We start from the raw sequence: 27,719 nt of genomic DNA, 5'->3' as shown, positions 1-27,719 counted from the left end.
GGACACTCCTTTGCCATTGAACTGAACTTTCTGTTCATTTTATATGAAGCCCAAGAGGTGAGTATGGAGTTTTTAAGCCAATCACAAGATGTTTCCTAGGAACCTTTCAGACTGACTAAGAACTTGTCTACACATCATTTACTCTGCTGAGTGACTGGATGATGCAGTGCGTAGAGCCCCAGCCCAGAAGTCGGAAGGACCTGAGTTCAAATTTGACCTTGAATCCTTGACAGGTACTAGCTGTGTGACCTTGGACAAGCCACTGAACCCTGATTGCCTCTCATCCAGGGTCAGCTCCAGTCGTCCTGATTCGAATCTGACCACTGGACCCAGATGGCTCCAGAGAAGATGAGACTGGTGCCTTATTAACCCAGCCTCTCTTTACTCAAATTCAATTCACCTACCTGCCTGGGCATCACCTCCCTGATGTCATGGTCTTCTTCTGGAACAAGGACAACTGCCAGCATCATTAATTGCAGTGGGAACAGAACGCCACTCTTCATATGGCTACCTGGACATTTTCTAATTAGCCCCCAAATAGCCCTTCTTCTTTCTCCCCTCCTATCCTCTGATATACAAAGTTCACTGTCCCTAAAATGGTCTAGCAAAACTGGCTAATGAGTGATTAAAGAAAGGAGAAAGGAATAAGCTTTGTATAGAGCCTACTATGTGCCTTAAACTTTACGTAATTATTACCTCATTTGATCCTCACAATAACTCTGTAAGGTAATTACTATTATTATGCCCATTTTACTACTGAGGAAACTGAGGCTAAGAGAATGTAAGTGACCCAAGATCATAGTTAATAAGTGTCTTTGGATCTATTTCTAGTATTTCCCGACTAGTGAATAAGACAATTTTCTATTATTGTTGTTATTATCTTGGTTCTAGATAGATTGAATATTTACTTTATAATTTTTTAAAGCCTAGAAAGGCAAATACACTTTTATTAGCATTTTCCCTCCTCACAAATGCTTTTTTTATTCTTGTCTTCTTACTTTTCTGTGCGATTTTATCACAAATGATAGTCAAAATGAAACACTCCTGGTATCTTGATTAGTATTGGAGCAGACACCAAAAGGTCACAGGCTTTGACAGATGAGACTCTTCCAATGAGAATAATTATATCAGGAGTTCTGCCTTGAAGGAAGAGGAAAGGGAAGGAAATGGGGAAGAGTTTTGAGTTTGACTAGGAAGAATCTGAAGAGTATAATTCCATCAAAAGAGATTCAAAAACAATTTAAAGCAGAAATTACAACATGAATCACAGAGTCAGGTTAGGGATCAAGGGGGATCCAAAGAGAGGAAAACAAAGAAATCGGCCAGAATATCAAATGCAAGATTGTTGCAGAGGGGATTAGAAATGGGGCTCTGGTGTTATGGATGATGGTTAATTGGTATGCACAATGTCTTACGCATGTACATTTTTCTGTGTCTCCTGCCCGCTCTGCGGACTCCCATAATACCTTTTGTCAGTAGGGCCTGGATGATGATTTTTTTTTAGGTTTTGCAAGGCAAATGAGGTTAAGTGGCTTGCCCAAGGCCACACAGCTAGGTCATTATTAAGTGTCTGAGACCAGATTTGAACCCAGGTACTCCTGATTCCAAGACTTTATCCACTATGCCACCTAGCCACCCTGATGAATTATTTTTATAAATTAATTTGGGGAATGTTGTTATTTTTAGAATACAATTAGGGTTTCTTAATCTAGGGCCTGTGAACTTAGATTAAAAACAAATTTGTTTACTATATTTCAATATATTTTTTTCTTTTGTTATCCTGTGCCTTTTGTTATGTGTTTTTTTAAATTATGTGTTTTTAAAAAAAAACATTTTTATGGAAAGGTTGGGCTCATAGACTTTACCAGTCTATCAAAAGGATATATGAAACAAACAAAAAAAAGGCTAAGAACCTTTGATCTGTGCTATCTATAATGAAGAACTCCAGTTCTACAATCAACCAAAATTAAACATATTGTGTACTAGGTACTGTCCTAGGTACTGATGATACAAAGACAAAAGAAACCAATCTGTGTCCTCAAGGAGCTTACATTCTAATATTTGAGACAACATACAATATTGAAGTATATGCAAAGCAAATATAAGACAATGGAACATTGGGAGGGATACTACCAGTAGGCGGAGACAACAGAAAACGTCTCATGGATAAGGTGGTACTTGAACTAAGTCTTGAAGGAAACAGGTTATTTACATGTTTTTAGAGGCAGTGGGATATAATCCAAAGCCACTGGTTCAAGTTTCAGATCCTGTCTCTGATAGCAGTTAACTGTGTGATCATGGGCAAATTTTCTGAGTTTTAGTTTCCTTATCTGCATAATGGGTATAATAATACTTTTAGTGCCTACATTGATAGTGTGTAAGTGCTGCGGATTGCAAATAGATAATATACATAAGACACATTGCTAGCGTCAAAACCTTAGAGTAATCTTAATAAAAGTCACATACCTATGCACATTGGTTTATTCTCAACAATATAATTATTTTTTTGCAGCAATTGTAAAAAGAATTCCCTTTTAAAGAGGTTTTCCTTGAATCTTCATGGCTTTTTCTTTAAGATGAATGTTTTCCACATATACAAAAATATTTATAGCAGCTCTCTTTGTGGTGGTAAAGAACTGTAAACTGAGGAAATGTCCATCAATTGGGGAATGGCTGAACAAGTTGTGGAACATAAATGTGGTGGAACACTATTGTTCTGTTAGAAATCATGAGTAACTGGATTTTAGAAATTCCTAGAAAGGCTTCCCTGAACTGATGCTGAGTGAAGTGAGCAGAAACAGAAGAACACTGTATACATTAACACCAACATTGTATGATGGTCAGCTATGATGGACTTGCCCTTCTCGGCAGTACAATGATCCAAGACAATTTTAAAGGACTGTGACGGAAAATGCCATCTACATCTAGAGAATGAACTATGCATTTCTGAATGCAGACCAAAGTTTACTATTTTTAATTTTTGGAATTTGTTTTATGTTTTTTTCCCCTCTCTCATGGTTTTTTTTTTTATTCTGGAGGTATGTGTAATATGTTGTGCATGTATAACCTATATTAGATTACTCTCTGTCAGGGGGAGTGGGGAAGGAAGGAGAAAAATGTGGAACTCAAGACCTTACAAAAAATGAATATTGAAAACTATCTCTGCATGTAGTTAAAAAAAATAAATTTATTTTTTTTGAAAGATTATTTTGTCTTGTACCCTACAAACAGCATAACATCAAAGTTGCCTCTAAGGTTGACAATTGGATACAAAGAAGGAAATTTGGAGGAGAGATGAATTTAGAAAGAAAGATAATGAGTTCTATTTTGGACATGTTGAGTTTGAGAAACCTATGGGACATAGAGTTGGACTTGTCCAAGAGGAAGCTAGTGACATGGGACTAGAATTCAGAAGAGAAATGAGGACTGGCTACAGAGATTTGGAAGTTATTTGCATTGAGATGATAATTGAACACATGGGAGCAAATGAAATCACCAAGGGGACATATAAACAATATTTCACTTGAGATTGTGCTATTAAGTTTTTAATTTCATGTAGTGTCAGTTTGAATAATTTATGTCTTTCCAAATCATCATCCTTCATTGAAATCCTATAATTTATTTGCATAGAGCTGTGTGTAATATTCCTTAATGATATTCTTAATTTATTTTGATAGATATGGTGACCTATCTCATCTAATTTCTTTCTGGTTAAAAAAAAAGTTTGTGTATAAATGATTCTGCTGCCAAAATCACTTTGGTTGTACCTCATAGATTTTATTTTTAAGTTTTTGAGGCATATTATCTGTGTTATCTTATTTAATTCTTTAATGCTGTTATTTATTTCCATTTTACAGATGAAACTGAGGCTAACAGATTAGGTGACTTGTTCAAGGCTACATAGCTAGTAAGTACCTTAAACAAAATTTGAACTCATGTCTTCCTCACTCCAACACTCTATTCACAATGATACTTAGTTGCTCTCAACCCACAGATTTTAATATATTTATCTTTAGCTTTATTCATTATCTTTATCATTAATTATATAAGTCTTAATTATTGATATATTACTAATATTTGCGAGCATTTATATGACTTTAAAGTTTGCAAGTACATCGCATTTGAGTTCACAATAGCCCTGTGGGATAGGTGCTATTATTAGTCCCATTTTTATACCTGAGGAATCTAAGTGTATGACAGAGACAGTCTAGGATAAGTGACTTACCCAGGATCGCATTATTATTTTGAAGGGCAGAGAAGAGAATAGAATGCAAAGACTTGAAGTCAGGACATTGTGGCTTTACATCCTGCCTGGTACCTATTTGTTTTAAAAGCTCTGGTAAGTTTAGAATCTGTAGGGACCCCAAACTCCATGTAGTTCAACCCCTTCGTTTTACGGATAAGATTAATTCTATTGCCCTCTCTCTGTTAATTATTTCTTAGTTATCCATCTAAACCAGGCAGAGGATATCTGACTAGCTTCAGACCCATCAGTGCAATGGGGGGGGGTGTCTACCTCAAGTATATGATGGCTTCCCCTGGTGGAACAGGCAAATGAGAACAATTTGATCCAATAGCCATGAAGGTGATTGAAGAAGGTGATATGGAGCATGTGTGTGAGCTTAGTCAGTAGACATCAAGGTCATCCATTGTATCCTGAACCATCACCAGTTGTCTTGACTTTTGTACTACTATTGGACTTTGTCTGATGACTCTGGAAGAGTCTGGAAGAACCTGGAAGACATCTGGAAGAGAGACTGATCACTTTGTGCAACTCTGCCACAAATAAGTCATCACTTGTGCTATCACTTGTCCTCTTCAAAAATGAAAGACAAACGACAATTATCCAGTATGTAACTTGCTTTGTATATATTTGTTTGTAAGTTGTCCCCCCCACCCAAGTAGGTTGTAAGTTCCTTGAGAGAAGAGATTGTCTTTTGCCTCTTCTTGTATCCCTAAATGCTAACCATGGTGAGTAATAAATGTGTATTGATTGGTTGATTCCCTAAGGTCACATATGGAATAAACACTGAGACTGCGATTTCTCAGACCCTTGGACTTAGGATCTGGATACCAGGCTGGGTCACTTAACCTCGTAGTAAGTCAAAGGTGGATTGAGGTGTGCATGATGGGAATTTCCCATGGAGAAAAAAAATCCCAGATTATTTCTGTTTTCTGTTTTTTGTGAGAGCTCTGTATAAACTTGAAAAGAATGTGCATTCCCAATTTCTTCTATTCAACTCTCTCCACATACCCATTATTTCTAGTTTATTCAACATGCAATTAATAGTTGTGATTGCTTTGTTAATTAATCAAATTAGATTTGTCATATTTTGATAAGGGATGTTGTAATTTCTTGACTATTACTAAATTTTTTAAACTTATTCCTACTTTTATTGTCACTAACCCTCCTTTTGTGTATTTAACTGCTGAATTATTTGTTGCAAGCATTTTAATCATGGTCATATGTTCATTCCTTTGAATATATCTTTCACTTATTCAAACCATTTTCTAAAGCCTATCATTTCTACCTCCATATCTTCTGATCCTTCTCTCTATTCATACCCACCACTCTAATTCAGCCCCCTCCTCACCTCATACCTGAACTATAGTAGAAATCTTCTAATTGGTCTCCCTTTTTCAAGTCTCTCACCCTTCCAAATCCATCCTCTAAAAAGCGACAGAAGTGATCTTCCTAAAGTTCAGGCCTAACTCTAGTACTCAAGACATGTTAGTGGCTTCCTATCATGCTAGGATGAAATATAAACTCCATTTGACATTTAAAATCTTTTACAACCTGGCTTCAATCTACCTATCAAATGTCACTATACATAATTTTCCTTTATGTACTCTTTGGTTCAGTAAAATGGGTCTTCTTAACATTCTTCATATATGACACTTCAATTAGTGTCTTTCTGCTTTTGTCCTCACTGTCCTCCTGAAATGCACTCCCTCCTCACTTTCACCTCTTCAAATCCTTAATCTTCAAAACCTAGTTCAAGTACCATCTTCTACATGAGGCATTTTCTGATGCTCTCAGTTGCTAGCATTCCCCTCCCCATTTTTTATATTTTGTATAAATCATATATAAGAGGCCAGCTAGGTGGCACAGTGGATAGAGCCCCAATCCTGGAGTCAAGAGGACTTGAATTCAAATCCAGCCTCAGACACTTAATAATTACCTAGCTATATGACCTTGGGCATGTCACTTAACCCCATTGCATTGTAAAAAAAATCATATAAATATGTGTGTGTATGTTGTTTCTTTGATATTTATGCCCCCAGCATATATTAATGACTCATTAACAAATGGTTCATATTTGAGATGTTTTTCTACTGGATTTATCATATTCTGAATAATGGAACATTGAAGTTCCTATACTATTAAAAAAACCATTCACCTCAAGTTGCTGTTATTCTTTTTTAATAATGGATTTAAATGCTGGAATATTTGTTGCACACATTAATAATAGTTAAATGTTCATTATTTGTTATTTCTTTGAGCATAATACGATATTCTTTTCAAACTCTTCTGATGCATGCTGTTTTGTATTTAGTTATCTGATATCATTACCATTGCTACAGCTACAGCTTTCCATGAGATTCTGACAGATTTTAGATTCTTTCACTGGCCAGGAGGCCTACTGGTCAGTGATTATTAAGATATAGAATAAAAACTTGTATAGAGTCCTATGAGAATAATTTATATGTGAATTGAATTTATGAATTTAAATACTTTGCTGAAGTGTTAAGAGAATGGTCAAACTTTGGCTAAAGATAGTTTAGAGTATATCTCATCCTTACAGCTACACATTTGATTGAAAGGAGAATGCAAGATCTTATCCTGCTTATGACTGACTGTTTTTAAAAGAAGTATTTGATTCAGTAGAACAAAATGACTTACAGGTCATCCTCCAGCAAGATGTCTCATGCATTTGTAATAAGATTATTACATAAAATTTCTCCACTGATAATTTCATTTTATGATATTCTGATTTTAAATATCAACCAAGGTAGTAAAAAGGAGTTATCAGCTCAATAGATATTTGACAATCTTGTGGATTTTCAAGAAAAGTCCAAATCAAAGAGGCATTACATAAATAGTGGATAGGGGAACTGATTGTGCGATTTCACATCAGTTGAGTCCCTTTACTTGCTTGATAAAGATGTAAAAAAAGTATGGTTTTTTTTAAACACTCTTCTATGGTTCATTTGCCCATAAAGAGTTTAAGAAATTTGGAGGGGGATTGGCAAATGCAATGGACCTGCCCTTTTGCATTTTTCTCCACATATTCACTGTTATGATTAAAAAATTAGGATTTAGGGTTTCAAAGCACAAGAGATGACTGTTTCCAAAAAGCTGTGGAGAAGAGAATTATGAAATCTTAGGGCAGAATGTGGAAAATTGCAATAGAGCAAGGGAATTGCCCAACTATAGTATTCAGTTAAATTGAAGTGGTGAGAACAGTTGAGAGGCATGTGCCAATTAAGTGAAGCAACATCCAAATGGAAGAAAAATGCCTACTCTATAGTTAAAAACCACTTAGAGCTGGTCCTTCAGTCCCCATAACTTTGATGGAACCTACAAAGTGGGAAGTAAGTCAGAATTGGATAGGAGGAAGAGAAGGTTGGATTATCTTTAGGAAATTTAACAGGCTTTTTGATGACTTGAAACATTTTCCTGAGACAAAAGCCTGTTTTTTAACATCTATATTCTTCCATGATATTATATGGCCACCAGTCATCGAATTCCAGTCTTTGAAGAATTGAGACTGAAGATCATCCAAACCTCTGTGGAGAGGTTCATCTATGTTAAATATCTTAGTCTGCAACACACTAAAAATGGAGAGTTTTGCAAAGGAAATTACAATAATAGAATGAAAGATTGGTTGGTGAAGTAGCAAGGAGGGAAGATCCTTGGATCAATTATACACTTCCTTTGGACTCACACAATATCAAAAGAACTGTGGGTGGAACCCCCTACTACTATTTCAACAATAAACTGGAATCCACTTTGGTCTTTAAATGGTTTTTCTTGTTAAGTTCCTTGTAGGCTGACCACAATTTTGTTGAAGATAAAAGTTTTGTATACAGAATTCTTATTTCCTTTTCTTTAAACCTAACCTACAACCTCCCAACCCCCCCCCCCCTTGGTTATTGTGAACTTTAACCAGTTCTCTTAAGGGATCCAAAATGTATGCACACTCTAGATATTTAAATGTATACATATACTCTTTTTCATTAATCTTACTAATTACTACTTGACAGGAGGCATGGACTTGACTGTACTTTATGCTAATCTGTTGCTTTGCTTTTAAAAACTTTGAGAACTCTCTTTGTATTAACTTGAATATTGATTATATTAAATGGCAATTGGTTTACAGATCGTTATTGTTTTAAGTGACTATGCAGTTTTATTCTGGAGTTTCTTGAAACAAAGACCTATTTGTTTGATTGTTCCTGTTGTTAGTCGACTTTTATTTTTTAAGCAGCATTTGATATTTTTCTGGATGTTTGTGAACCATAGAATCACAATCTTTGAAGAATTTAAAGCTGAGGGTTACCCAAAAGTCAATGGGGGGGACACACATTTGTATATGGTAAATCAGATTTTCTTGAATTTTATATTCACCTCTCCTTCCTGCTTCCATCCCTATTCTTCTTGAGGTCCCTTATTACGATGTAGCTATCAGTTACAAGGAAATGATGGTTTGGAATGTATCCTATTTCTTATCCAAGTCAGGAGATTTAGACTTTGGGGCTGTTGGTGTTGATTGAAAGGCCCTTGATTCATTGGTAAGCTATTGATGCAACTATTCCTGCGGGCTGTTGTTATAGGGTTACTGCCTCTCCTCTCGTGCCCCCCCCCCATTTTACTTGATTAGAGACTTCATTTCTCTATTTGCTGGCTGTAGGCAGGTCCAGTGTGATAAGAGATACAAGTACACTTATTTCTCTTAAGTTTTGAACAGGTAGTTTATTCCTATACAGAAATAAATGCTAAACATGGAAGAATTATGACACACATTTGCAGAATTAACAGGTTTAACAGGATTCAGGAACTAACTTAGTACTAGAGTTCTAGCTAAACATGGAAGAACCACAGCAGATTTAATATTACAGAATCAACAGGTTTAAACAGGATTCAGGATCTTAGAGCCAGAATTCTAACTAAGCATGGAAGAATCATAGCACAGAATTACAGAATTAACAGGTTTAACAGGATTCAGGTATTTATAGCCAGAGTTTTAAGTAAGCATGGAAGAATTAGAGCACACATTTACAGAATGAACAGGTTTAACAGGATTCAGGAACTTATAACTAGAGTTACAAGTTACATAGGAGAAATACAGTACATATTTACAGAATAGGATTTGAGAGTTTACAATTACAATTCTAATAAAGTGAGAGGCAATCATTTTAGTCTCACAGAACATAAACAAGTTCAGCAATACTGTTGGTTACAGATGCTTTTATATATTTCACCTTGGCACTGCACTGTCCAACCACTGCTAGCACTCCTTCGTTGGTAACATAGGCCAGTCTTTTGTTGGTGGCTGATAGAGAAATTTCTGCCACTATCCGTGACTGCTGTGGAAACACCACACCTTGGAATGAGAAGGCTCCCAAGTCATCTTTCTGGTGTTCTGGAATTCATGAAGTCACTGCCAGTCCTGTACAGGTGCCCAATGGCATGTTAGTTTTACTAAAATCAGGAAAGAACAAACCCAATGAAGGTGGGGGTGACTGGGAATACTAATTCTACTAAGGTCAGGAAAATGAAAACACATAAAGGTAGGGGCAGCCATGAACTGGCTGCATGGAGGCCGGGTGGAGGGTGGGACCATCGCCCCTTCCTCCACCCAACTCTGGGGACCCAGCCGGAACCAGTTTGCATGATTCCCAGTGGGAAAGGAAGAAAGCTCTTGATAATCCTGTGTCTGCTGAGTATATCCAGCTCAGCAGAGTATTAAAGACATCTTTAATAAATTAATAAATATTTATTAACCATTTACTATGTGCCAAGCACTCTGACAAGTGCTGGAGAGAAGAAAAAAGCAAAAACAGTCTCTGTGGGAGACCATATATATATATATATATATATATTTATGTATGTATATGCATATACAAACTAATTCAAACTGGATAGACGCAGAAAAGATAGCTTTGTAGAGTGCAAGCCCCTCGCAGATGAATCACACGGCCAGAAGCAAGCTCCTACAGGGTGACTGGAAGAATACCTCAGACATTTTTTCCCATTTGATCTGCCGGTCAATCCCCAGCCTCTCCCGGTGACTTCAGATAGGGAACAGAACAAGAATGACACAAAAACATAACCGGACAGAACGGACAGACGGTACAGAAAGTGGCCGCCCGCGCTTTGTACAATCCAGCTGATGCATGTTAATTCAAGGCGGAATCGCGGCATCTTGGAGCGGGAAGACGCGGCTGAGCCAGTCTAGTCCAGCCAACTGGCGCCTGCAGCGAGCCTCGGCCCGAGCAAACTCACCCGCCTCCGGGGCGGCCTCTTCACGCGCGGCAACGTGAAACCAGGAGCAAGTTCTTTTTCCTGGGCACGCAAGTGGGCAGCTTTGTGCCCTCGCTCGGGGCTCTTGCCCGCTGGGCACTGCGCCCGGCGCCCCCTTTAGAGCACGAGGGCCGACCCCGGTCCGGGCCGAGGCACCGGCAGCCGGGTCACAGGCCCCGGGGCCCGGCTGACCTTTCTCGCCCTCTTCAAGCCTGGGGTGCGGCCCCAGAACCCCACGACAACACGAGGGGCGCACGCGGCAGTCTCGGCCCGGGCTCCGGCCGTCACCCCCGGCCGGGGCTGGGGTGCAGGGCGCGGGGGCCCCCGGCTCCAGGCTCCGGATCCCCCGGTCCCGGGCGGGGCCGCAAACAGACAGCACGGACCGACGGACGGAGGCTCCAGGACTGGGGGCGCGGGCACTTGGAGACGGGCGGGGGGCCGCGGCAGGACCCGGGGCGCCCGGAGAGCCGCGCGGGCCCCCATCCTCCCCGCCGGCCTGCGCTGGGGGCCCCCGGCTCCGGTCTGTCGGGGGTCGGCACGGGGGGGGGGGCGGGGTGAGCCGCGGGGACCCCCCAGCCCAGGGCGCGGGGCCGCGCCCCGACTTCAGGCCGGGGGGCCCGCGGGGGTGGAAGGGGGAGGGCGCGGGGGGAGGGGGCGCAGCTCAGCTCCCTCCGCGGCGGCGGCCCCCCGCGGCCCCCCGCGGCCCCCCGCGCCGCGTCCGTGTGCTCCCGCTCCCGGCCCGGGCTGCGGACTGCGGCAGGCGCGGCCCCGCCCCCGCCGCCCGCAGCCGGCCACGGCGCAGGCGCGTCGCCATGGACACGCCGCGAGGGCCCCTGGGTGCCGAGGCGGGGCTGGGGGAGGGGCCTAAGGAGGGCGGGGCGGGGGCCGGGGCGGGAGCCGGGGCGGGGCTCTGCGGGCCTGGGGCCGAGGGGGAGGAGCCGGAGGGGCTGGGCCTCCCCCCTCCCTCCCTCCCACCCCCCTCTCTCCTTCCTCCCTCCCTTCTTCCTCCCTCCTCCCCCCCCTCCCTCCCTCCCTCCCTCCCCCCCTCTCCTTCCTCCCTCCCTTCTTCCTCCCTCCTCCCCCCTCCCTCCCTCCCTCCCTCCCCTCTCTCCTTCCTCCCTCCCTCCCTCCTCCTCCCCCTCCCTTCTTCCTCCCTTCCCTCCTCCCTCCCTTCCCTCCCTTCTTCCTCCCTCCTCCTCCCTCCCCCTTCCCTCCCTCCCTTCTTCCTCCCTCCTCCCCCCTCCCTCCCTTCCTCCCCCCTCCCTCCCCTCCCCTCTCCTTCCTCCCTCCCCCTCCCCTCCCTTCTTCCTCCCTTCCCTCCTCCCTCCCCCTCCCTCCCTCCCCTCTCTCCTTCCTCCCTCCCTCCCTTCCTCCCTCCCTCTCTCCCTTCTTCCTCCCTCCCTCTCTCCCTTCTTCCTCCCTCCCTTCCTCCCTCCCTCTCTCCCTTCTTCCTCCCTCCCTTCCTCCCCCCTCCCTCCCTTCCTCTGTCCCTCCCCTCTCCTTCCTCCCTCCTTCCTTCCTCACTTCCTCCCTCCCTTCTCCCTCCCTTCCCTCCTCCCTCCCTTCCTCCCTGCCTTCCAGACCCTGGGAAAGCCTATGGGCTCCTTGGCAGCGTCACTCAATTATTCATTCAAACCTTGAAATGGTTAAGCCAGCAAGCATTCAGAATCTGCACATGGGATAACAAAGGAAATCAACTGTATTGAAATAAAGTCATAAAATAGCTAAAAAAACCTCGTTCACAGGACCCCCCCCCATTAAGAACCCCTAATAACAGTACAGATGAAGTTTTTTGTTTTTTCAGACTTAGAATTGACTAGCCATTGAGAAAGTAGATAATGTACAAAAAGGCCACCAAGACTTTATATATATCACAAGGGAGACTTGAACCCAGTTCTCAGGACAGATCTCAACCCATTCCCCATATGGCTTCTCACCAGTTTTCTTTACACATTTGAAGGCTAATTCACTCACGCCCTATTTGGAGACTCCAGTCTGATCTGCAGTTGAGGCTGAGTTTGTGAAAGTTCTGCCTGTGGTCCTCCTGAACCAGAAAGACATCTTGTCCATCATCCATGGACCAAGTTGGCTTGGTCTCCCCCTGGGTTGGACCCCAAACCTCTCAGTTTCAAATTCACAGTTTCCTGAGCCTTGGGGGGGGGCGGGGCTGAGATGGACATCTGTGGAAAGCCTCCATTGACATGACCTACAAAGTTGACAGTCTGCCTTGAGGAAGAAGGATGGACCTGAGCTGGGGGGTCTCCAATGGGAAGAACTAGAACCAAGGGGCAGAGGCAAAGTGAAGCCAGATTTCAGTTTAGGATAGGAAAGGCCTTAAAGCAACTAAAGAAGAAACAGGTTGTTTCAACAGGCATTGAATTACAGGAATCCTTTGAGTAGAAGCCAGAGATTACTGACAGATTTCAGAACAGGATAGGTGGGTGGATGAGGGAAAGTTAAATATTTACATTTCCCCCTGAAGTTTGTTTGGTCCTCCAAAACCTCTCTAAACAAACGAATAAGCAAAAAGAATAGAATAATAGGAAAGACTATTTGCTTGATTAATTGCATTATTCATTGATTTAAATTATTTTATTAAAATAAATTTATTAAAGAATAAATTTCATAACAAAAGATACAATGAATAATCAATTTATAAATTAATTTATCAAAATCATTTATTTTACTTAAAGAACTATTTTTATTTATTTAATTAAAAATAACGATAAAATACATCAGCTTCCTGGGAGATAACCTACCAAGGTGCCTACGGGGCTCACATTGGTCCAATCACAGGTCACTTTTAAAAGAAATGGAGTGGAGAGATAACTTGATATTGTTCCCCTAGTGCCAAGGACTCTGCCCCCTCCTCATTGCTGGCTTTCCAGGCTTCCTTCCTATCTCAGCTAAAACCTGACTTTCTAGAAGTCTGTCACAGTTCTTTCCTCTGACACCAACCCAGTATATCATGTAAACATCCAAATATTCTGTTGATGCATAGTAGGAGCTTAATAAGTGCCATCTGACTAACTGACCTCTGTTAGAAAATAGTTTCAAGTTCCATTTTGAGGGGTGGGGTAGGGGGAGAAGATATTTCTCTTTATATCCCTTGGGTTTAGTTTCAGGGTTTAGTTATATCCCTTGGGTCTGAGCTTAATCAATAGCAGTTGACTGACTAATGCACCTTGGGCAAGTCCCTGTACCTCAGTGTCACAGGCACAAACTATTCATTTGGAGGAACAAAATGTCTACATTCTTAAGGAAACTTATGGGGGAAAAGTAATAAAGAAGCAAATTATACCATTTATTTTTTGAATGTCATTTAAAAATTCTTATTTAGTAAATATTGAAAAAGTAGACATTTTCCTATATAATGTGAACCTTGCTTGTTTTAAAATTTCTTTTTTAAAAAAGATTTTTTTAAGGCAATGGGGTTTAGTGACTTGCCCAAGGAAATACAGCAAAGTAATTATTAAGTGTCTGAGGTCAGATTTGAATTAAGGTCCTCCTGACTCCAGGGCTGGTACTGTATCCACTATACTACCTAGCTGTACTACAAATTTCCCTGGTTTTTTTTCCCCCCTTGGATTGACCTTATTTTCTTTTTTGGTAAGTTTTTCTCTAATTTCTTGTATTTGATTTCTAAAGTCTTTTTTTTTTTAGGTCCTCTATGGATTCTTTTTGATGTTACTCTTAATTTTTTTTATTTATTGGAAGCAAAGTGACTTGTCCAAGGTCACACAGTTAGGAAATTTTTTAAAGAGTCTGAGGCTGAATTTGAAGTCAGGTCCTCCTGATTCCAAGGCAGGTTCTCTATTCACTGCACCACCTAGCTGCCCTGGTAGCTGACTGTTTTAAAAATATATATATTAAATTCAACATACTACATTCAAAACTGTTCTTTTTTGTCTGTGTTTCTTTCTGGGACTTCTCTTTAATCTTTTCTGTGGATTTTTGAAAGATGCTGTGATGATCCTTTTTTATTTTCTTGTTTTTCTCCCCTTTTCCCCAATACAATTGATAGCTTCCCACTCCATCTCTCCATTTTTTTTTTTATAAAAGGAAGATACAAAATCCTTCTAACATTGTAACACAAAGTAAATTACACTCTTAGGTCCTATAACCCATGTGTCCTCCTTCTGCACCACTGGTCCATCAAAGCTTTCCTGGGATGTAGGTAGCAAGTGATATACTTGATCACCTGTCCTCTGGCATCACACTGGTTGCCATGCTTTTCAAGTTCTCAACTCTTTCCAAGGCGTTTTCCCCTATTAGTCTGGTTGTTTCTACATGAACTTTTCTGTTGATTCAATTTACTTCATCCAGTATCTATTCATATAAGTCTTCCCAGGTTTCTCTGAAACTGGCTTTTTCATCGTTTCTTATGGTATAATAATATTCCATGACATTCATATATCACGATGTGTTGGGCCATTTCCCAGTTGATGGCTACTTCTTTTGTTTTCAATTCTTTGCCAAAACAAAATCACTGTTGGAAATATTTTGCACATAAAGACTTTTTCCTTTTTCTTTTATCACCTTGAGGTAATAATAGGTGGTTCAATGAATAGAATACTGGACCCGGAGTCAGGAAGATTCATCTCTCTGAGTTCAAATCTAGCCTCGGATACTAACTAGTTGTGTGTCCCTGGGAAGGTCACTTCACTCTGTTTGACTTGGTTTCCTCATCTGTAAAATGAACTGGAGGAGGAAATGGTCAAACCACTTTAATATCTTTGCCAAGAAAATCCCAAAGGAGGTCATGGAGAATAAGACACTGAAACAACGGGACACTGGAACATCAAAACCTGGAGGTATATCTGTATTTGGGGTGTCATGAAGCAGAAGAGCTTGTATAGCTTAGTGAGTTTATAGGCATGGTTCCAAATCGTTTACCAGAAAGCCTGGACCAATAATTTCCTGCAACTCCATCAACACTTGATATTTTCCTTTATTTTTTTTTTTGCCCTTCTCAATCTGATAGGTGTGAAATAGAACTCCAGAGATGTTTTAATTCCCATTTCTTTAATTCTTACTGGTTTGGGGCATTTAAAAAAACCCAAATCACTTATGAGACTGATTTCTTTTTTTTTTTTTTCTTGAGAACTGCCTGTTCATATCCTTCGGCCCTTTTGTTCTTGGGGATGTATCTGCCATTCTTATATTTTTTATTTAATTTCTTAAACATCTTGGATATCAGAAAACTTTGACATACAAACTTGTTGCCAAGATTTCTTTCCCAATTAACTACTCCCCTTCTAATGTTAACTTCATTGATTTTCCTTGTGCAAAACCTTTCAATTTTATATAATCAAAACCGTCCATTTTCTCATTTTCTTTTCTCTCCCTTGTCTGATCATGAACTCTTCTCCTAGCCATCACTGTGAAAGAGATTTTCTTTCTTGGTTCATTAATTTGTTTATTATGTGACCATAAATTAAACTGTGAAGCAGGAATCATTCAAACAATTGGTGATTGGTTAAAAAAGTAGAAAACCAGGTCTGAGGGTCAGAGTTGATTAAGGAAGCTAGATGAGTAATTGAACTCAACATTTTTAAAAATCAGAAGAATTTTCACAAATAAGAAGGGAATCAGAAATCAGCTAGTCTGACTGGTACCTGAAGGGAATATTCTCCCATAACAAGCCTTATAGGGGGCGGCTAGGTGGCACAGTGGAAAAAGCATGGGCCCTGGAGTCAGGAGGACCTGGGTTCAAATTTGGTCCCAGACACTTAATAATTACCTAGCCCTGTGGCCTTGGGCAAGCCACTTAACCCCGTTTGCCTTGCAAAAACCTAAAACAAAAAAACAAACAACAAAAAACCCCAAGCCTTATAAATGTCTGATTGAAGACTTTCCATGAGGGTCCTAGAGCTGGGATGTTAACAAGAGTCAGGTGGCTCTTCTTGTCTTCCACCTGGAGGGCCTTCCATTTTCCAATTAAATTCACCAAACATATATGAAATGGAAATTTTATGATAGATACTGCCTTAGGAGCTGGACATGGGAAGAAATAAGGAAAAGAAGGAAGAAAAGACAAAGGAAGAAGGAAGAAGAAAAAAGGGAAGTAGGAAGAATGGGAAAAAGAAAACTGGGAAGGAACAATGTGAGAATATGAGGAAGAAGGTGAGAATGGAAGGAAGAAAGAAAATATTAGAAAGGAAGGAACAGAAAGAAAGGAAGGAAGTAAAAAGGAATATAAGAAAGGAAAAGAAAGAATGTGAGAAGGGAAAAGAAAAAGGGAAATATAAGAAAGGAAAGAAGAGAAAGAAAGGGAGAAAAAGAATGATTGTGAGAAGGAAAAGAAAAAGGAACATATAAGAAAGGAAAGAAAAGAAAGAAAGGAAGAAAAAGAATGATTGTGAGAAGGGAAAAGAAAAAGGAACATATAAGAAAGGAAAGAAGAGAAAGAAAGGAAGAAAGAATGATTGTGAGAAGGGAAGAAAGGAAAATGAAAGAAGAAGAAAAAAGAAATATAAGAAAGGAAGAGAAAGAAAGATTGTGAAAAGGGAGGGAAGACAGAAAATAGGAGAAAGGAAGAAAAGAAGGAAGGAAGGAAAGAAGAAAGAGACTTTGCCTTCAGAGAGCTTACATTTTTTGGGGAAACAAATAAATGTGAGTTTACATTGCCTGGGTTGTAAACATAGGCCTTTGAGCACTGGGAGTCTCAATTTTCTTTGTAAAATTATCTCATCTCTCAGAGCTAGGACTAGAAGAAACCTTGAGGACTATTTAGGCCAATTCCCTTATTTTACAGATGCAGAAACACTGACCCAGAGGAGTTAAATGACTTCCCCATGGTCACACTGGTGGTTAAGGTAAGAGACAAGATTTAAACCCAAGTATTTTGACTCTTCTGATCCGTTAGGTAGCACAGTGGATAGAGTACCAGTCCCGGAGTTAGGAAGATCTGAGTTCAAATTTGACCCCCAAAACTTGCTAGCTGTGGGATCCTAGACAAATTATTTATCCTGTTTACCTCAGTTTCCTCATTTGTCAAATGAACTGGAGAAGAAAATGGTAAACCACTCCAGTGTCTTTGCCAAGAAGACCCCAAATGGAGCCGCAAAGTAGTCAGACACAACTGAACCACAACTTCTGACTGCAGGGCTAGTTCTTGCCAAGAATCTTAGCACAATTTCAGAATCACAAAGCAAAAATAAAACAATGTACCTTATAATATTTTTCTTCCAAGTAATAAGCCCAGAAGCACTCTCCCTCCTTAGGCCTCTTTTTCTTCTACAAAATGAATTTACCAAGCTCCCTTCCATCGTTAGATCTAAAAACAAACGAAATAATGAATCTCAACGCCATCATAACCATTCTGCAAACATTCCGCATTATCAGCATTCTCTCTGACTTTGCTCTCTGATAGTCTCCACTTTCTCTCTACCTAGACTCACCTGCCTGTACCTGAACATACCAACCAGAATCCATCTTGACCTAGCAGCACCTAGCCCTCACCTCACACACTCCCTCTTCCCTTGAGTCCTGAGTGAGCAGAGCTGAAATCTGTTCACTGCACACCTACTGTTGAATTCTTTTTATAGTTTTTCCCTTGATAGCAAAAATACACAGGTGAGCTCTATCACAGAAGCATTTTTATATGTTCCAGATGTATTTTTAATACAGTCACAGCTTGAGGACTGGTGATATTGCTTTATTCTGTAGTAATATTCTTTCTTAAACTAATTTCTTTATTTGTTTTACCTAAATCAGGTTCGTTTTCTTAGATTGTCTTTCTGGGACTCCTATAAGTAATCCTTTCAGATTTAGTTCAATTCCATTCAAATCTATTGTGTCCTTACTGAATCATGGGACCTTTATCCAAGGGAAGGACAAGGGAGTTACTCCCTGCACTGGCACGGCTCTGTGCTGGGAATTGAAAGCTATAAGCATCCTGGCTTACATATGAAAATGTTATCTTTGAACTTTTATCAAATTATCTTAAGGAGGGAACATAGAGGAAAAATGCAGAATTCAAAATTAAAAAAGTGTTAGAAATTGTTTTTATAAGTAATTGGGAAAAATAAAATATCAGTTAAAAAAGAAAAATGCTAAATTTATGCTCTCAGAACTCAATGGGACTTAAAATCATAGAGTCATAAGATAGATTTAGGACTGAAAGGTATTTAGAGGTCAAGCAACTTGTCCAAGGACACAAAGGAACAATAATAGAATATATAAGTGTAGTGTTTTAAAGTATGTAAAGTGCTCTGCATTTATAGTCTTATTGGATTTCCACCACAGCCTGGGAGGCAGGTAATATCATTACCCCTATTTTCTAGAAGAAGAAACTGAGGTTTGATGACTTGTCCAGGTCATTCAGCCAGTAGGTGTCTGAAGCAAGACTTTTGAGCCCATCACTCTTCATTTTTTATTGCTGTTGAGTCATTTCAGTCATGTCTGACTCATTGGGACCCTATATGGGTTTTCTTGGCAAAGATGCTGGAGAAGTTTGCCAAGAGCTTTTCCTTCTCCAACTCATCTGACAGATGAGGAAACTGAGGAGAACAGGGTAAAGTGACTTGCCCAGGGTCATCCCATTACAACACCTACTCTGTTCTGTAAATTTAACCTTTCCAAAATGAGGAGGGGTCCTCACCAGAATTTTGACCTGTTTGAATAAATATGTTTTAAGCTTCCCAGAGTTTGTCCTAATCAAAACCCATGTTAACAGATGTTTTGACCTTAAGAAAGAACAAAATAGAAGTAGTTTAACAAACACGTTTATTGATATTTTTCTAAATCACTTTGTCCATCAAAAGGTGTGACCTGAACTGTCATCTCCAGCTTGTCCAACTAAAGACAGCCCCCCAACATGGGATGGGGCAAGGGTGGAGGCAGGGAAAAAGCAGAGGGTAAAGCCGAAATCTGAAGGGAACTTGATGGGATGAAAAAGGCAAATCTGTAGTGTAACAATTTAGGGAGGTATCACCAAAGCACCCTTTTCAATGGTTAAGTTGACTTGATTAAAGGTGACCTGCTTTGGTATTTTAAGTGAAAGTATCTGATGAAAAAGGAGGCTTTATATGAAAGGTGCATTTCCAGCCACTTGCCTTACAGAAATATGTTTAAAATACACAAATGTAAAATTTAGTGTTCACTGAGATTTGAACCCAGCTCCTCCACCTCCAAATTTATATACTATGTATGTATCTCTGTACTATCGATTATGAAGTATGTACTGTACTTTACTGTACTATGATGCTTCCTCCCTCATTTTAAAAGGAGGGAAATGAGTCAATAAAGGGAAAATGACTTGCCCACAGTCACACAGCTAGTGTTAGGTAAAGCTCTATCCACTCTGCCACTGGCTGTCCATCCCCTTATTCAATGACTTTAACTTTACCTGGATGAACCTCAGTTTCCTCATCTGTAAGGTGAGTGGGCTGGACTAGATGGCCTGAGAGATCTCTTATTCTAAATGTATTCTCCTGAGGAGTACATTTATTATAATTGCTGTATATTAAAACCCTGGACACCTTCCATGATTTCTAGTCCATTTGTATCAATTTATTGGGGGGGGGGGGCTTCTTCTTACCTTGGGCACTTCTTAGCTTGTTTTTGGAATTATCTTGGCATTGAGTTCAGAGATGGAAAAAAAAACAAACCAAACAATCCTGGGAGGTGACGTCATTCTTTGCAGGCTTGGAGCTCACTGCATTGGCATTTCTTGCAATAGCTTTAAAAACAGAATGTGAATTTGTCCTTCAGCCCTGGCTCCTCCAAATCCTTCCCTCTGGATTTCACTCTCCCAAACCATCATCACTTCTCCACCTCCACCCTTAAACCGTGATTAAGGAACAGAATTGGAATTACTCCTTAATAGTTTAATTGAATTCAATTGACATTGAATAAGAATGGAAAGCAGCCTTGTGCAGGTTACTGGAGAGAGAAAGAAAAACATGAAATAGTTCCTGCCCTCAGGGAGTTTCTGCTCTATCCCTCCATTAATCAATTGATAAACATTGATTACAAACGTACCATATGTCAGTTGTGCACTGGGGAAAGAAAACCCAAATGAAAATGGAACCCTGTCCCCAAGGAGATTACTTTCTATCTATTCATTAACCAAATGACAAACATTTATTATAAACCTCCCATATATCAGGCACTGGGTTGAAGGACTCTGCCCTCAAAGAGCTTACATTCTAATGGGAGGAATGGCAGTGCCTCAAGATGTTCACAGATAAGAAGGTTCAAAAATGATCTTAGGAAGGGGAAGGCACAATAATTGGGGAATTAAGGGAGGCTTCGCAGAGAGGAACATCTTTCTAAGCCCCTGATGGAAGCTGGGGACTTCAAGTGACTGAGGTAGGAAGGGAGAGCATTCCAAGCATGGTGGACAAACCTCCCTAGAAAGGATTCACAATTTTCTTAGTCTTTTCCAAAATGGAAATCATAATTGAACCTATCTCCCCCGGTTGTAGTGAGGATCAAAGGAGAAAATATGTGCAAACTGCTTTGCAAATCTTGGAGAGCTGTGTAAATGGCAACTATTGTTAATGGTAATGCAATCATCATGAGGCTGTACACTCCTGGGGATCAGGGACCATATCTTTTCTAACCTTCCTCTAAGAGTCTTCCTTAATGCCTTTCACAGCTCTATGTATACAGTAGGTGTTTAAATACCTGAACTGAAATATGCAAAAATGATGACAGCAATATAATTGTAAACAACACAATCAAACTCCACAACACTGAATGCAATGTAATCATTAAATGATCTAACTTGACCCCAAGGAAGTGATAATTAAATGTACCCCCTCTCTCCCCACTTTTCTGTAAAGGAATGGGGATCATGGATGTGGACAATTTTATATATTTACACACACACACACACACACACACACACACACAGAGTGTCTGGCTGGTTAGATTTACTGACCTCTTTTTTAAAAAAAGATTTTATTTATTTAGGGGGCTGCTAGGTGGCAGAGTGGATCGAGCACCAGCCCTAGAGTCAGGAGTACCTGAGTTCAAATCCAGCCTCATACCTAGCTGTGTGACCTTGGGTAAGCCACTTAACCCCTTTGCCTTGCAAAAACTAAAAAAAAAAAAATTTATTTAAGGCAATGGAGTTAAGTGACTTGCCCAAGACCAGACAGCTAGGTAATTATTAAATTTCTGAAAGCAGATTTGAACGCAGATACTCCTGACTCCAGGGTCTGTGCTCTATTCACTGTACCACTTAGCTGCCCTGATTTACTGAACTCTTAAAAAAAATCTGGTTAGGTCGTTCAGTGGTGCTAAATGCTGAATGGAGAATCAAGAACACCTGAGTTTAAATTTTTGCTCACATTTTTATCAGCAGCATTATCTTGGACAAGTCACATCTCTTTCAGTCTGTTTCCTCATCTGTAAAATGGGTAGTTGCTATGAGACTCAAAGGTTTTAATGAAGATCAAATGAGATAACATATAAATGCTAGCTATTCTCATTTTTTTTTTTTTTTGTTACAGGGGATGACTCCTTGGATAGGAGAAAAGGGAATGAGGACTATTTCTGAAATTATAAATAATTTAAAGACAAAAAATAGAAATTAAAAAACAAAAAGCGATGAAGTAGATTGCACCAAAATGATAATTTCATTCTTGCCATTCATATACAATAGCCAGAAATGATAGAAAATGTAGTTTATATACTTACATGGGTATATATATCTACATAAATACACATTTACACACAGGGTAAATTGAATTTTATAGAAAATTATTTTAAGTATGTAAAAATAGAATTCTTTAAAAAAGGAACAATATAGCCATTATTATTTCCAACTGGCTTCTTCTTACTCCTTCTTTTCCTCCAAAACACCTCAAACTCAACTCTTGGGGGTATATGTGCTCAGTTTCAAATGGAGTTTGCTTTGGTGTGAGATGGCATCAGTAACTTCCACCTCTGACATTTACTATCTATAGGATCTTGGGTTTTATTACTTTATCAACCTAGACCTCAGTTTCCTCATCTATAAAATGAATGGGTTGGATAGAGGGTCTTGGAGAACTATTTAATCTAAACATCTCCATTCCTGTGAGTCTTCGAATTTAGAACAAATATGTCCTGGCTTCAGGCCAGGTCTTCCTGCTCAAGGACATTTTGCTTTTCATTTCGAGCAGTTTCTAATCTTGTATCAGCTCTCGTGAATAGGCCTCAGTGGGTTACTATTGAGAGCTTATTCTCCTAGCTCTGCCAGACAGCTCTGGGAGAGAAGCATTGGAAAGGGAGAGAAGATGACGGGTCAGCACAAATCCTAGCTGGGTTTTCATGGTCCAATAATCCCTGGGTAATTGTGAGGATTTAGCAGAGAGAGAGAGAGAGAGGCAGAGGAAAGGGAGAGGGCCTAGTCAGCTCTCTGCAAAGAGAGGGAGCCTGGGGGACATAAAAGCTATTCAATGACCTTTCTGGGCTGCTCAGAGCTACCCATCAACAAAGACTCAATAGGTTGGTGTCAGCAACCCCCCAGCTTTTGCTAGCTGGCAGGCGGGTGGGCTGACCCAGGGAAAATCAATGCAGAACCCTGATAACAGGCCTGGTGATGGAAGGATGGCAACGCCTGGCTGAACTAACAGTGCGAGTCAACAGCCCTGAGCTGGGAGCTGACAGATGGGCCAGACTGGAGAAAGAAATTGGTCAAACTCTTGGCTCAAGGACAGGCAAGAGCAGAGTCTTGACTTGCAAGAATCTTACAAATTGTCCAATCCAATAATCTCATTTTATGGAGAGAGAAACAGAGGCTCATGCACGGGGACTGTTTCACCCAAGGGCATTCAGATAAGAAGTAGCAGAATCAAGTTTTCAACCTGTGTCTTCTGAGTCAAAATCGAGCAGTCTTCCCAGGTGAGTGGTCCTTCTGAATCTATTTGCAGTGGAGGAGTCCTATCACCTGGAGAGCCCACCCATTCCCCTCCTCAATGACTTTAATTAGTTGGGAAATTTTCCCTTACATTGAACAAAATATCCCTTTTACAACTTTTCTTATTGCTTTTTCTTAAGTGACTTAACCAGCATCTCAGGGTTAATGAGGGTCAGAGACTAGATTTGAATCCAGGTCTCCTAAGTCCTGTTGGTGCTGTTTTTATCATATTGTTTATATCCTGAGTTAAGATCATGGCTAGAGGAGGTACCATGAAGGATCAGGCCACTTGATCACAAATTTAGAATTGGAAGGAACTTTAGAGACCATCAAATCCAACCTTATTTATTTTACAGATGAGGAAACTGAGGCAACTGAGGTTAAATGATTTGATAAGGGGGCGGCTAGGTGGAGAAGTGGATAAAGCACCAGCCTTGGAGTCAGGAGTACCTGGGTTCAAATCTGGTCTCAGACACTTAATAATGACCTAGCTGTGTGCCCTTGGGCAAGCCACCTAACCCCATTTGCCTTGCAAAAACCTAAAAAAACCAATGATTTGATAAGTCTTATGTATCTGAGTTGGTGTGGAGGTGTAATTGAAAAGTTGCTGATAACTCTTATTTCTATTATTATTTACAATGTGCTTTTTACCCTCACAACTCTAAATAATGGAAGTATCATTATGCCTATTTATTTCTCTTTTTTAGGGTGTCATGATTTCCATTTTATTTATTTTGTTCTTATTGATATTTTATTTTAATTTTCAAATTGCATGTTATGAAAGTTTTGCAACATTTATCCACCTGCATATTTATGTTACACAATTCTCTTCTATCCTCCCTTCCCACCCCTTCCCCTCGGTGGTCTAGTGAATTTCACATGTACCTTAACATTCATTTTTAAAAATTTTTTAAGGTTTTTTTTTGCAAGGCAATGGGATTAAGTGACTTGCCCAAGGCCACACAGCTAGGTCATTATTAAGTGTCTGAGGTCAGATTTGAACTCAGGTACTCCTGACTCCAGGGCCTATGCTCTATCCACTGCGCCACCTAGCTGTCCCTACATGTACTTTTGTTTTGACATGCGTAAATATTGGCATTTTCTGTATGAGGAATTATGACTAAGGGAAAAGAAAGAAAACCATGGGATAGGAAGGAAAAATGAGAAATTTAAAAAATGTGAATATAGTCTTCATTCAGATTGTGTAATGGGTTTTTTGGGTTTTGTTTTGTTTTCTCTTTACCTGGATGTTCATGGCATGTCCAGGTCTCCCAGGGTTGTCCTAACTCTAAACTACTAAGAGGAGCTGCCATTATGCCTATTTAACAGATAAGAACAATAAGACTCAAAGTTTTAATCACTTTCCCAAGGTCACAGATCTTCTACTGAGATCTTCTGATTCTTTTCATTCCTTCACCCTTCCTTTGGTAATGTCCCAATTTCTCCAAAGCACATGAAAATGATAGTCTCCCCTGAGTCATTGCACTAAGGATCTGTGGGAATTCCTTCCACTGAGTCAGGTTGTAAACCCCCCCTTCTCCCTTACAATTTAGTATCTCAGAGAGGTGAAGAGATTGAAAGCCCTTTAGCACTGGGTTCCAACCTGGTTCTCTCGACTTGAAGTAAGAATTTGATGTCCCACAGACCACTCTAGTCACCATTCCTGGTGAATGTTGAGTTTCAGTCATATCCCATTCTTTATGGTGCCATTTTGTGTTGTTTTTGCTTGTTGGTGTGTGTGAAAGATAATCTATCGGTTTTGCCATTTCCTTCTCTCTTTTTCCTCTGTGTCACTGCACAAGCTGTTCCCAATGCCAGGCATGCCCTCCCGCCTTTCCTTCACTTCTTGGAATCTCTAGCCCCATTCAAGGCTCAGTTCAAATTCTACCTCCAAGTGGAGACATTTCCTGATTTCCCAATTCTTAGCACTCTCAACCCTCCTTGATTCCATGAAATTACCATGTATTTACTCTTTATATAGTTTCATATTTTGCATTTATTTCTCTGTGAATATAGAAGTCACTAAGGGATGGAATGGAGATAATATTGGACTTGGAGCCAGGAGAGAATATTGGACTTGAGTTTGTCACCTGCCTGAGACACAAGATAGGTATATGACTTTGGGCAAGTCATTCTCAGCCTCAGTTTCCTGATGATAGTACCTACTTCCCAGGAGGTTGTGAGGATCATGTGAGATCATGTATATAATTTTGCAAATCTTAAAGTATTATGTTATTATAATTATTGATGTTGAAGATGATGATAATAATAATAGTAGGTTTTTGGCTCTCTCTCCTACCATGGAATGTGAGCTCCTTGAGGGCACATGATTGGTACTATCTATTTAAATAATTGTTGAATTAAATGATCAGAGGCAGAATTTCTGACTATGCAATATAATTCTCTCCTACCTGTTTAGTTTTCTCTTTATGTATTTTTTTTTGTTCCAGTTATACCGGTCTGTTAACTTGTCCTCATAAGTGGCATTCCTACCTCTATGCTCCTGCAGAAGTGGGTCTTCATGTCTGTTTTGCCCCCTCTGGAGCCACTCCCCTAAATTATATTCTCAGCTTGGTTCTCCAGGGGGGATGATTACTTCAGGTTCAAGATGCTCTGTTGGTCTATATTACTAAACATAGCTCACAAGCCCCTAGCAAGTAGACACATTTAATTCAAAACACAGTAATCTTCTTAGGAACAAAAAATGATCCCATAAACATGGTGGCTATTCTCCCACAACTGCCCATATCTCTTGAAAGAATAGGCATACACATAGGGGTGGCTAGGTGGCACAGTGGATAGAGCACCGACTCTGGAGTCAGGAGTACCTGAGTTCAAATCCGGCTTCAGACACTTAATAATTACCTAGCTGTGTGACCTTGGACAAGTCACTTAACCCCATTTGCCTTGCAAAAAAAAAATCTAAAAAAAAAGACTAGGCACACACAGAGAGTGCATTAGCAGAGGAGATCTCACCCATAAAGGATACATGTGGATAAGCTAATTCCCATTTCTGACCTTGACATGTCCTGCTCCTTATGATATCCTTGTCTGAAAGGACATGATGTAGCACCTGATAGGGTTGGCCCTCTGATTTATTCCCAAAGACCACCCTCCTCAAAGCTGTCTTCTTCCCTGACCCTCAGTTGGTCTTTCCTAAATTGGGTGCATTATTACCTCTTCAATGAGAGATCTGCCTTCCCTCTAAGTGGTCACCTCCCCTATAAACCTTATCTCCCCATCTTCCTCAAGAAACTACTTTGCCTTAATTTCTTCCTTGTGTACATTTTGTAAATCCTGACTTGCCCTCCCCCAAAATATGTTTCTCAAGACAGAAGTGTCAAGCACAGGTCTGCCCTCCCAAGTGCAACCAGAACGAAATTAAATTGTAATTGGGAAATAGTTAACAAAATAAAGATACAACAGAAGATAGATAATGTTAATTTGTGATTTATTAAAGTCAATATAATGTGGCAGGGTCTTTATGTATGGTCTAGTGACCCCAGTTTCCAAATGAGTTTGACATCACTGTCTAAAGGGATGGGGCTGATTTTTATTTTTATTTTTTGTGTTTGTATCCCCAGGGACTAGCACAGTGCCTGCCACATTTCATAAAGGTTTGTGGAGCTGAGCTGACCTTTCTGCTTTAATTCTTTTATCTTGAAATCCCCTGACCTCATTTTCCAGACTGTCTCCCCTTTAGTGGGACATTTTATTACATCAAGTCAACAATAATTTATTCACAATTTACCATGTGCCAGGCGCAACACTTTAGATTACAAAGACAAACAAAAAGAAAGACAGTTTCTGCCCTCAAGCAGCTAGCATTCTAATAGGGGAAGATGACAATAAAAAAAAATCCACAACCAAAAAACCCCACCAAATCAAAAATAAACTCCTAACAACAGATAAACAAAACTAAACAAACCAGAAAGAGAGTGAGAGCGGATCCTGGAGAAAGGGTCCGGGGAGGAATACAGGAATGAATATGGTTGATCTGGGAATTTCCTTAACGTGGATCTGATATGAAGCTTCTGCACTCATGTTTTAAGTGACAAAGCCCTCAAGCCCCAGACAGGACAGGGACAATCATAATTAATAGATTTAGAACTGGAAGGAAACTTTAGGAGTCATTGAGTACAACCCCTCCTTTTGAAGAACACAATCCTTATTTAAGTACATCATTAGTTTGTTGAAGTTAAATGACTTACCTAGAGTTACACTACTAGTGTCTAAGCAAGATTTGAACCCAGGTCTTCCTAACTCATATCCAATGCTCTCTTCATTCTACCACAGCTGTCTTATTTCTCCATCTTTATCTGGAACCAGAGAAGT

The 27,719-nt window shown here is 40.1% G+C and overlaps 1 protein-coding gene across 1 annotated transcript in view; it reads right to left on the bottom strand.

Annotated features, from left to right (window-relative positions):
- Positions 1-8,622: 8,622 nt before the first annotated feature.
- LOC141489527 (uncharacterized) overlaps positions 8,623-27,719 on the bottom strand; it is a 146,977-nt gene continuing 127,880 nt past the window's right edge. The window contains exons 2-3 of the mRNA XM_074190106.1: positions 10,511-11,188; positions 8,623-9,674 (exon numbers count right to left, since the gene is read on the bottom strand). Of these exons, the coding sequence (XP_074046207.1) occupies positions 9,655-9,674; positions 10,511-11,188 (698 nt within the window). The 3' untranslated portion in view covers positions 8,623-9,654. The remainder of the gene's footprint in view (positions 9,675-10,510; positions 11,189-27,719) is intronic.

The sequence above is a fragment of the Macrotis lagotis genome, chromosome 5, assembly GCF_037893015.1.
Source record: "Macrotis lagotis isolate mMagLag1 chromosome 5, bilby.v1.9.chrom.fasta, whole genome shotgun sequence".
Taxonomy (NCBI): domain Eukaryota; kingdom Metazoa; phylum Chordata; class Mammalia; order Peramelemorphia; family Peramelidae; genus Macrotis; species Macrotis lagotis.
The sequence above is the reverse complement of the archived record's forward strand: the minus strand, read 5'-3'. Positions and strand labels throughout refer to the sequence as shown.